At 39.3% G+C, this 12,531-nt stretch overlaps 1 protein-coding gene across 8 annotated transcripts in view; it reads right to left on the minus strand.

Annotated features, from left to right (window-relative positions):
• FBXW11 (F-box and WD repeat domain containing 11) overlaps positions 1-12,314 on the minus strand; it is a 127,810-nt gene extending 115,496 nt beyond the window's left edge. For 3 of the 8 annotated variants that reach the window (XR_004001545.1, XM_030572030.1, XM_030572027.1), the window contains exon 1: positions 12,118-12,262. Coding sequence is in view for 2 of the 8 variants with exons in the window: in XM_030572030.1 (XP_030427890.1) it covers positions 12,118-12,162 (45 nt within the window). In the remaining 6 variants the exon portion in view is untranslated. Of the gene's footprint in view, positions 1-925; positions 1,006-1,816; positions 1,833-4,912; positions 4,930-11,813; positions 12,016-12,117 lie in introns of those variants that run through there. The other 5 variants (XM_030572033.1, XM_030572034.1, XM_030572028.1 and 2 more) reach the window with 5 other exon arrangements.
• Positions 12,315-12,531: the final 217 nt, after the last annotated feature.

Raw genomic sequence — 12,531 nt, forward strand, 5'->3', positions numbered from 1 at the left:
AGTACCCTTTTTCTGTCTAGCAATCTCTTTTGTACTTAAAACAGTTCCCCCCCCTCCCTACTACACACAATACCTTTCAGAGTGGTTTAAAAAAAAAATTCTAACATTGCACTATTTTAGAGATATTTCAATCTCTCTGAGAGAGAAATCTATTCTTGGTCATTGAAAACGACAACTGAGCAAAAGCAATTTGTTTGTACCAATCTATTGTAAAATCAGCCTGCTGTAACTCAACAAAAATTGCTCATGAAAGACAATCATTCAAACTGGCTCATTTGTGTTTTATAAACTAACTACATTCTAAATGAAACTTTTATTAAGAGCTCAAAAATGTCATACACCAAGTGCTATCTACACTAGGATTTCTAATCATGTTTTAGCTCATCAATACACGCACAACTAGAACCTGTACTGCAGACAAAGAAAAACATTTGTTCCTTTTATAAATTAACAATTGTAAATTGTAGAGAACACATAATAGTACATGGTTAAAAAAAAATCATAGAATACATAGGCTCAGCAATGTAACAATGCTTAATACAAAAAAGTCCTGAAAGTCTGAACTTCTTTAGCCCCTTCAAAAACACAGTATTTTTTCTCCCACTGTTGTCTTGTATACTACCTACTTTGAACATCCATGCATGCCTAAATATTTTTTTCTATTTCACCAGGAGATACAAAGTTTATGGATTGTAGTCTGTTCTAAAAATGTATCCATGAGCAAAAGTAACTTGCTATAAAGTTATACATGTATATACTGAACATATTCATTGTTCTTTAAACTAAAACACACACGGTAAATAGCTAACATTTTTTCATCCTGTAATATTTTCAAGGAGATAATGCAGAAAAAGCGAAGTGTTGAACTTTCAGACAAATGCAACTAAGCAGAAGCAGTAAGATATAGTACAGGGTAATTTCTTACCTGAAACTTTGTTTCTGAGCTCCAGACCCACCAATCCAGAATGAATGGGGAATCGAATGGGGTTTCCTTCTCAGACTTGTCTGTCAAAAGAGAGCAGCCAATCATCTTCAGCTTGGTGTACCTACTTCTTTCTTGAACGAAATCCCAATTACGTACTCCTAATGCTGTTAGAAAGACAAGGCAACCTATACAGCTTACTATGACTCCAGTAGCAACTAAATTAGAGGGGTCACCGGATTGGTGGATCTAAGACAAAGAAACTAATTTACAGAGAAGAAATTGCTCTTTCCCATGCCCTGAATCAACCAATCCAGAACAAGAGTTTTTAGGTCAAAAAATCATTTTACCAAGATTAAGAGGGATGAGAATAAACTATAACTCAAAGAATGAAGAATGTGCTATAGCCTCAACCACTATTTACATACAGGGAATATGTTTAATTAATTACTAGAAGGCTAATTTCCAGGTTTCCAAAACAGGCATCGCTTCTTAACTCATGATGCTGGTTCTCTCTCAAAACGCTGCTCTACTAAACTGCATTCACATACATGCTTTGAACCATTCTACTACAATGATTCTTGGCCTTTTTCTGAGTCCCAAAACAAATTCAATTTTTCCTGGAGTGCCCCTAGTAACAGGTAACCTTAACACCTTTTCTAATCTCAATCATGCCAGAGTTCACTGTATTTGTAGTATCACTGTCTTTCTGAAAAACTAATCATAGAAGACTGCAAGATAAGATAAACCATTCTCTTAGCCAAGATAATTATTAGAAAAATTTGTCCTATATATTGTTAAAATCAAATGACAAAGCCTAAAATCAAAGGAAGTTCCTGTGCTACCTTTAGGTTTATAGTCAGGTTATAAAGTGGGTTTAAGTGGCAAACCTACTAGAGCAAAGGTTTTCAAACTGTGGTCCGTGGACCACCAGTGGTCCACGAGCTCCATTCAGGTGGTCCGCAGATAGTTCCTTCTAAGGTGCATGCCTGGATAGCTGCACACATCAGAATGAAGAGCCACTCACTAATTCGTGGAGCCACGCGTGCCTGGACCCTGGAGAAGACACACATGTAAAGTGAAGTGGTGGCCGGGGGGGGGGGGGGGGGGGAGATTAGATGATATGGGAAAGTGGGGTGAGAAGAGGGGGTGGGGGGAATTTGGGATGTACTGAGAAAGAGGCAACTTGCCCCAGCTCCAGGGCTGCGAAGAAGAGACGGCCCTCCTTCCCGGCCTCAGCTTTGTGGCTGCTGTGGCACGGGAGAGATGCCCCTCTTTACCAGCCCCAGCGCGGTGGCTGCCACAGAGGGGGAGAAAGGGCACATCCATCACATTAGAAAGGCAAGACTACTTATATTAAAATATGAGTTGTGTGCTTTTATTTGTAGAAAAAATGTTTATTAAGTTTTTTATATAGTGCTTTTATCCAAAGCGCTTTACAATAGTTAGCTAATGGTACAAACAACATTTGGAAAGATCATTAAATGGTCAGCCGAGACCATCAGAAATTTTCAAGTGGTCCATGAAGAAAAAAAAAAGTTTGAGAACCACTGTATTAGAGGAAGCCTTCAAGAACACAACCACTAGAAGATGAATCCTGCAGAGCTTATTGTGCCTCTTGCACCACTAACTGTGGATATGTATCCTAAAGAGACTGAAATCCCTTTCTCCAGTTATTGCTCAAAAAAGTCTAAAGTTACAAAGATACATAAAAAAAAAAAATTAAGAGTATCTATCCTCACATTAGGAAAAGAAAAAACTTTTGCTAGAATTTGGGAAGACACTGTCAGGGCCATAGGTTCCAATACTTCTGCTTTCCTCATCAATCCCTCCCACAAGCCAGTGCACTGATGGTTCCAGTATCTCCTCAGGAAGTGCCACATACATCAAAACAAAGGGACTTCGGAGAAAGATGAGAGAAAAACAACTGCCATTCACATTGGTTGTGTGTACCACTAATTTATCAAATCTGAAACTGCCTGTAACCAACGAGGGAAAGGATCGACTGCACCTGTGTTCATTTGTTACTTTATTGCAGACATATCAATAAGTCTGCTGCAAAATAACATTTCAAGAAGACAAATAGACTTAAGAGTTTGACATTAGGTCCAACCTTTGATTTCAAAAGGACCTCAATAGTTGCCATGTACATCACAACTAAGCAAGCCACAAGATGTCTAGGAATATGACTCTCACACATAAAGAGCACAACATAGCTTCTCAGGTAGTAAGAAAGCCACCTGAAATACCTAAATGAACCATTTCTCCAAGCAATGAGAGTCAAAGAGTCATGAGAAGGAATGACCAAGTCACCATGAAGGCATCTCCTAAAAGTTCTGTGGAAATATGTTGCAGTGTAGGTCTCAATTTCTTTAGAAGTGAAAACCTGCATCATGGAGACCCAACTTGAATGTCAAAGTTTCCTTAGAGGGGTAGCCGTGTTAGTCTGGATCTGTAAAAGCAGCAAAGAGTCCTGTGGCACCTTATAGATTAACAGACGTATTGGAGCATGAGCTTTTCGTGGGTATTCACCCACGAAAGCTCATGCTCCAATACGTCTGTTAGTCTATACAGTGCCACACGACTCTCTGCTACTTTTAAAGTTTCCTTGTTAATTTTAGTTGCCTGGGCAGAGGTATCTTCCTGTTTAACAATTCTAATCAACTATAAACTCTCAATGACTCAAACTGATAAACTATTTGCCATACACAAAGATTGAAGATTAAAATTAAAATGTTGTGCAAATTGTTGCCAAAGACTAAAAATTCTATGTTCATTTCTACATATTTTTAAAAGCTTAGTAAGTTGTTAATAAAATGAAGTCTTTTCAGCCATCACCACAGAAAAGTGTACACTCCACAAATGACATATTAGTAAAGATCCATAGAGACTAGAATTTAATATTCAAGGACAGAATTTATCAAAACTAGAATTATTGATGGAGCTGCATGGATTACAGAATTGACACAATATAGTGAGCCTTTCACCTGTAGGTCACTGGTTCCAAAAAAAAAAAATGCAGTTACTTAAAATTTATCCTTAACAGCAATTTAGCAGCTTATGTAAAAAGAGCCTTGGTCTCAATTCCTAGGGAACAGGTGCCTACATCAAAGAGATCACTACAATTTTCACCCTTATTTGAACAAAATGGGCCTTGGTAGCTGAAATACCTTCTAACCCCTAATGATGAAGGTTGAAACACGAGTGCAACTGTGTGGAAATGCTTGGATTACGACTGCCAGGGCTATAGCTGTGTGTGAATAAACAGGTGACTTTGATTTCCCCAGTCTTTTTTTTTTTTTTTACTGGAAGTAAATTTACTTGATGTTCACGAAGTTACTTCTTTCTCAACCTAATTTTTTTTTTTTAAAGTATGACATGCATTCAAGTATTTTAACACCAGAAGGTATTGGTCATCTACTTCTAAAACACTGGGAAATAACTTGTGGAAAACAGTACCTTGAACACGGTAGGCTGTACAAAATAAAAAAGCATGTTAACCAGAGTAGTCACAGCAGGGAGGTCACAAATTGGGAGGAAGGATTTTGTTATGCCACAGGCTTGCAAAATGTTTACAATCTACCATAGTTTAATAAAATGTCCTTAATGCTCACTGTGTGCATCTGGGAAATGTGTCCTCCAAACACAGAAAGAACAAAGTGGAAATGCCTGGCCGTGCCCACTGGCACAATCTTTTCTCTGTTAATTTGAAAAGTTCAGTGAAGTGGATATTTTCTACAATTAATGATCAACTAACAATACTTGTACGTGCAAATGTCACACTGAGAACTTAGAGAATATAACAATAAAGCAGATAGTAATATCAGTATAAAAGAACGTCACTACAGGAAAAAGCAGGAACATAATGAAGCATGTTTATAAATAACATTCATTTAAAATGACTCCGTGTACATTCCTATTTCTCTCCCTTTCCATTGTTTCCTCACTCTCTTCTTTGAAAAAAATCATGTTAGAGCAGCACTCCCTTACCTCTATGCTTCCTTATTCTCCCCAATCTTTTCCTTTCCTGTTGGCATCCTTACTGTACCACCTACTTCATTTAGAACCTCTGAGCTGCAACGTAAGAAGCAACAGCAGTTTCACTTTGCACACCAGGCCACAATGTTTAAAAGCAGAAAGAAATGTACCATTTAGGAAAAAGGTTTAAGATTAAATTCAAGATGCCAATGCAATAGTGACTTCTGAAGTCAATAACATTACTGCAGTAAACAATATGCATCAAAGAACAAATGCCAAATTGATACACCAGGTAGCAAAGGTGTTTCAGAGGACAGGGAAGGAAAGGAGGAAAGAAAAAAAGGGTACTGCATCCAACCATCAAAACATATTCCCAAGCCTCATCCACGGCATAACCTGCACTGAGCCATTTTACTGAAGTAACCAGGAAAGATCATGCAATGAATACCAGAAGTCCAAGTCTGCAGTAATGCTTAGAATAACCCTGCTTAGAGGATGCTGATACAATCAACACTGTCTGTGAAATACGCAAGGTACAGGGGATAGCATGCACTTCCAATCAGTTTTAGAAACAGGAGAGGCCCAACTGAAAGTTTCAGATCATACAAGTGCATGATGACCATAGGAATGCATTGGCATGTAACACCATAGTTCTAGCAACACTGCGGTACCCATCCAGTCTACAACCAATACTTTAAGTGTTAGAGCTTCAATCTAAAAGTATTCTGGCTCAAACTAACCTATTTAGAAAATTCAAATCAATTGTCATGCAACTACCTCACTGGTGTCTTGAGTACAGTAGAGCTTTGAGTGTACTAAGCAATTTAAAAGTGACAATTTCATAGCTGTTCCCACAGAAGCAGCATTTGTTACTACTTTTCTATGACTTGTATGGCTGCTACTATAAAAATACAGGTCAATGCCTAAAGATTCACTCTTCTTTTTTCCCTAATCCTTTTCTTCTCTCTTGAACTCCCCTCCTCTGCTCCATACATCTAAATTCCAGCACACCTCCCTTCTTACCCTTGTAAATCCTTTTCCTCACTTCAGCTTGTGGCACTGGCTTTCCCCAAGATCTCACCTTCCTCCCCTCTCTTTCCATTTTCCTCACTCCATCACCATCACCCACACTCTGCTGGCTCCAATCTAAGTAAACTCATTCCTATTCATTTTCTTCCCAACTCAATCCCTGACACTTCCTGAAACTGACAAAGTCACACCAATCTGTGTACTCTATACACTCATTTCCACCTCGTAGCACTCTTCGAAAGAGACTCTCCCTTTCTGGCAGCATGTGTAGCTGCAGTCTTCTCACATCTCCTGCCTCAGAGATGACTCCTCTCTCCTGCAATTTTAAGCCATTTTCTCCAGTCACTCCCTCCAGCACACACCATCTCTCCTTCCTTTTTCCTCTGCATGGAATTGTCTACTATCCTGCAGTCTTATTTGCCTTCTTCCCTGACATTTCATTGCTCTCCTTCCTTTATCCCAGTCCACTACACAATCACAAGTGGTTTCAATCTCCATGTTGCTGACCCACCATTTCTGCCAAAGTAATGACTGTAGGTTGTGAGAAGCAATAGGCAAGATTGATAGAGGTATCAATCCTGCTGAGAGAGCACACTCACCAATTATTACTCAGGTTCACAACCTAGAAGTCTTGTTAGTTCTGCATTTGCTTCAGGACTTCCAGGTAAAAAGTGCTGCCAAGATTATTTTTATCAGCTACATTTGGCAAGAAGAGTACCTCCTTTTCTATCAACTGCAGACAACCATTATCCATATCTCTTGGACCTCAAGATGGACTAATTATAATAAACTGTAGACTGGACAGACCCTTAAAACCATCTGGAAACTTAAGCTGGTGAAGAATCCAACTGCCCACTTGCTTAGCAGTGTTTTGCACAGATAGTATATTACACTGCTGCTCTGAGAGCTGCCTGAGTTGCAGAATAGTTTCCAGGTAGAATCCTGAAAGGTTTTTATTTTTTAAGTCCTAAACTGTTTGGGTCACAGCTACCTCCTCCAATTGTGATCACCCAGATAGCTTAAGCTAGCATGCACTTGGTTTACTAGGGAAGGAGTTGCTGATATGGTGTGCTCATGTGAAACACTTGATTCTGGCATTCAGTTGCCTTCTGGATTGAAGACCTTCAGCACACATTTCATGGCTTTTCCAGGAGGAAGTGGAGAGGGTTTTTGGCAGGAGCTTCAATTATAGTTAATTTATTATTTACACTGTGGCACTTAAATGCTGGACTGTTTGTATTAGATGGGCAGAAGCTCCACGCCATAAAAGTAATTTGTTAAGGAAGATGCCTTTCATCTATGCATTTTTAAAATACATGCTTAAGAAGGGTATAAACAGGTGCTTTTCAAATCGTAAATTAATCTTTACTTCTAAATCCTTGTCCTTCTACAACCCTCCCACTCCACTGCAGTGTTATATTTAATTTAGACTGTAAGCTCTCCAGGGCAGGGACATGTGTTTGTAAAGTGACATGCACACCAAGAGTGCTGTAGAAATACTGAAGATAGCAAGCTCAGCACCGGAAAAATCTTTGACCATGCTTGGCTTCCTACCTCGATAAACAAGTCTTATGAATCCACCAAGACAACTAAGGCCTAACAAAAGGATTTGTGTTTCCACCCTTAACCAGATCTTATGGTGCACCATTAATCTTACAAATATGTATTTTGTTTTATATTAGATATACAATATTTTCCCCTCTAGTGCTTCCTTTCACAACCGCTCATTATGCAAGTCACAAGTCGCTAATAAATTTTTTGCTACCAATTAAAAAAGATGGTGATAAAATAAACAGCGTAGCAGAATGAAAAGGACACTTTTAAACAGAAAACAAAGTACACAAGTTATCAATAATCTTTGATAAATATATATTTCTAGTAGTGTCAAATACCACAGAATGGATTTTACTGAAAGGATAATGAAACTGAATGTTACATTATATTCAGAGTTTAAATGCCATTCAGAACTTGGAGCCAAAAATACCATTTATCAAAACAGATGGGTGAAAATTTTGCTCATTTTCATATCTTCTTAGGATAAAGTGCAGAAAATAATTTGATTTCTTGAGTGGTAGGAAGGTTACGTTTACCTAACTTTATGAAGTGTAATTCAAAAGTGTTATTTTTATGTGTTCATGGAAAGTTAGGGATAAAAAAAAGCCTTTTGGACCATTCTAGTCAATTATCTGTTCTGGTTACCTCCTTACTGTGTATTTTTTAGTGATTTGTCCAGTCTATACAATGCATTTCACCAAAACTGGGTAACTACTACTTGACTATGATATTTGATATTAAAGTCATAGCAATTGTATCATTCATTTTCATAGTCCAGATGGCACATCTACTGCAGTCTAGAAACAAGTTGGACTCCCAAGTTTCATATTTCCAGAGTATGTTCTCCAAGCAACATATTCCATGCCTGCAAAAGAGGCTAGTCAACCTTAGCTACTACTACCACCACATGAAAGTAACATTGCTATATGACTGACCTCCTTCATCAGAGGTTAAGTACTAGTAAAGTTAATAAGTCAAGGTGGAAAGATTTGCAAAAGTAAAATAAGATTATCTAAAATGCAAGCTGTCCTATAGAATGTTTAAAAAAATGAGTATAGGTAGCACACTCACTAAAGCTTATTTGGAGAGTAATAGATGCAATTTGGAAACCTTAAAATATTTCACACTTAGCTTTACAAACAGAACAATTATCACTCCAGTGTTTGCATTTATTAAAAAAAAAATCTAAAAAAAACTATCAAGCTAAGGAACAATTGAAAGCTACAACATCATGGTCTGAAATTCTCTTACTATTAACATATTGATACATTATCTTTTGTTTATCCCTGAATTCAGTCTCACAGAATTACATTCCAGTTGCTACTGAGAACACTCACCACACATTTGCAAAAAACGCGTATAATCAAATACATATTCATTCCCAGCCTTTGATGCAGTAGATGCAGTAACCAAAACACTAATTGCTATACCAAACAGGAAGGCACAAAAAGCTTGCCTTTATAATCTTAATGCTTGTATCTTATTTCACTTACAAGAAACATTTTAAATGCAAAAACGCTGAAATAAAGCTTGTGTTTTAAAATGGTCTCCATTTTAGAGATGCTGGCTAACATTAAGAACAGTTGACAAAAAAAAAAGCTTGCATATTCTATTCAAATGTCCTTGGCTAGTCTTTTTTTTGTACATAGTGCTTTTCATTTGTGCTTACTTTACAGTTCCCAATTTTCCACAGATTCTTCAGTCTAACATCTCTTTTGAGAAACAAGGCAAAACATTATCAAGTTGTTAAAAAATAAATGTTTGTTTATGAAGACTGTGTAGATTCTGTATAATTTTTAGCTCAAGAACAAAAGTATGTTTTACTTTTAATGCTAGTAAAGGCAACATTAAGTGTAAAAATATAGCCATATTTACAAACTGTTTTCTATGCAATAATTTGTAAGATATACTTTTTTTCCCTTAATCTTGTTAAACTTTATTTTTATTAATTTTATAGAGAAACAGCAGCTCTGGCTTTTATCCTAAACATTCACTCTTTAGGAGCACTGCAAATCTATACATACATTAGCCAAAGTAACCGTACATTTTATTGGATTCCTATTGCATAACACAAAGAAGCTTTGATTTTTGTTCTTTAAAGAGATCCAAAATCTTTTGAATAATTTTTTCAAAAATCTCATCATTGCCTCCCCCTCCCCATTTCCCAGAAGTAATCATAGCTAGATTTGCCACAATTAAATCATTCAAAATTTTTATTTGCTTCAGTTAGTTAGCAACACAGTAAAACAAGAAATTATTAAAATGCAGGTGAGGCGGCCAGAAGACCACCAAGAAAGCTAAGTAAAACCACTCTACCTACCTGGCTTAAAGAACCAGTTAAATTTTAGCGCACCAGACACCATGAGTAACTACCTATTATATGATGCAAAATAGCCCCTAGAATTCAGCTTGAGTATTTTATATGCAATGCTTTTTATCACTTATATCTACACAAAACTTATTACTGAACAACTAGATCTTTCCTCCAACTGATGCCTTGACTGGCATCACCAGCTATTGTTTGTAACATTACAAGCCATTAACATGAAGGAAATTCTGATGTCATCAACATTTAGTGGCACCACTAAATCAGTAACGATCAAGGAAGTAAGTTCATTAAGAACAGATCAGCAACAATGAGTAAATGAAATGCAGAAAGCATGACGGTAAAAGGACTTTCAGAGAAGCTCTTGAATTTCTGCTACTTCGTAAAAAGAACAAGATATAACAGTGCTCAACCATGATGTGCAGATTTTATAAAGAGAGTTCACAGGCTTCCCAAACCAGGTAGTTTGCTCAGACTATATTACTAACAGCACGTGGACGTGCCTAAAAAAATGCCAATACAGCACCTAGCACAATTCAAATAGTAAGATCTCTCTTGCATGCTTTAACTGACCATCTACATTATTTATATCACTGAAAGAAGATTAGCCATACTGGTTCAGACCAATAGTCCATCTAGTCCAGCATCCTGTCTTCCAACAGTGAACAGCGCAGATGCTTCAGATGGAATGAACAGAACAAGGCAATTATCAAGTGTAGCACCTAGGAGCCCCACTCATGGACAAGACCCCATTGTGCTAGGCACTTTATAAAAACAGAGGATAGCTATGCTCTATCACATTTAAATTTCTAATAGGTAATGTTTAATGCAAGCAAATTAATACACAGAAAATATTAATCTTGATCACTCATTCTAATCTTTCCCAGCCACTAATTTAAAAACATACTCCCCCCCCCAGATTATATTATAATTCCTTTAACATTTTATGACTGCTCTTACTATTTCTATAAAGAACTCCTCCCTCCCTCCCACTTCCTCACAGCCAATTTTCTGGCAACCTAAATTTAGTGGCATAACATTTAGTCTTATGGTACATCAACTATAGTACCCAAGTTTTCTTAAATTACAGAGTTTGGAGAATTATCTACTGCATTGAACAATTCACAAACGGTTTACTGCTACTGCTTCAAAACATAAATTAACTCAGTAAATGCCTGCTCACTGAAATAAAAAAAATCTCTTTTCAAACTACAAACTTCAGGTTTAAGGAGTAAAAAGAATTACAAAAAGATTTTATATACACTAGTTACTGTAAAAACACTGTATTAATTACAAAATATATTTGGCTGAAACAGACCTGAATGCTAAGATATAAATTCTTTACATTCTAAGACAAACCCCTTTAAATACTTGGTAATCAATTTAACCAAGTGATTCAAAAATTCTGAGTAGCAAAGATTGTTTCATTATAACCTATACTCAAGAGAAAGTTAAAAAACAAGATGCTGCATCTCAGGAGGATCTTCACGAACAAAAAAAGACAATGACTAAATTCTGAATGTCATCTTGTTTAAAAAACCATTTGTTTAGCATTTTTTAATATATGCCACATAATCCACACAAATCAGCAATTATTTGTAGAATTCAGTAAATCTTTTAAACTACTTGTCACATCCTAAACAAATAAAATCAATCACAAGCCCTTTTCAATGGCTCTCATAACGAAGGCTTTGAGATCCTGATTTGGGGGGGTTCCATATTTTTGGGAGAGGAGGGGCTTATTTGTTGAGTGATAGGCCGAGGTTATTCTGGGGAACAATGAATGGGAGTGGGGAGAATGGGGGGGCCAGAGGACAGGAGCGGGACTAGAGTGGGATGCCAGGAAGAATGGGGGAGGCCTATTTCCTGGCCCTACGGGTCTCGTCTTGGGAAAGGCAGTGGGCTCCCAAAGCCCAGCCCCGCTCACCAAGCCGCCATTCAGGGGGCAGAGGGATGATCCCGATCTCGCACCTTCCACAAGGCCCGGGTGAATTCAAATGTCACCTTCGCTCGGGGCGCGTAGGAAGAAGCCCCCCCCCTGCGGGGGGCTTTAGTCTAGCGCCCTCGGCTGTAGGGGCCGGGGGCGGCTTCCTCTCCCAAGGCCTAGGCCCGATCCCCCCACGGCGGGGCCTACACTCCTGGCTCAGCGCGGAACCTGGAGGCCCTCTCCGCCTCGCCGCTCTCCTGCCGGCGGGACGAAGGGGGGCGCCGGGCTAGAGGGGAAGCGACGGGGAGGGGCCGGTAGGGAAACCCCGGGGTGGGGGAAGGGCTGTTCCGGTCGGCGGGCGCTCCGGGGGGCGTCACTCACCATCAGCTCGATAGTCTTGTCCTCGATCACGGAGTCGGGCTCCATAGCGGCGGGCGGCTCCTCGTCCCCTCCCCCCCGCCTGCCTCCCGCAGCGCGTAACCGAAACCTCACTGGCTCCAATCTCGGGCCGCCACCCCCGCACCGCCAGCTGCTCCCTCCCCCCGCCCGCCGGACAGACGGATGGACGCACGCTGTAGCCGCCGCGGCGTACCCGGAACAGGAAGCGCCGCACCAACGCCCACACCCCTCGAACCGGAACGTCCGCAGAGCCTACAACTCCCGGCAAGCTCCGCGGCCCCTTCAATACACAGAGCGCAAAGGACTACAATACCCAACAGGTATCGCGCCCAGAGGCTGTCCGGGGAAGCTGGGTCGGGAGGCCATCTTAGTGCATGCTGGGAGTTGGAGTCTTTT

Source organism: Gopherus evgoodei, chromosome 8 (genome assembly GCF_007399415.2).
Source record: "Gopherus evgoodei ecotype Sinaloan lineage chromosome 8, rGopEvg1_v1.p, whole genome shotgun sequence".
NCBI lineage: Eukaryota > Metazoa > Chordata > Testudines > Testudinidae > Gopherus > Gopherus evgoodei.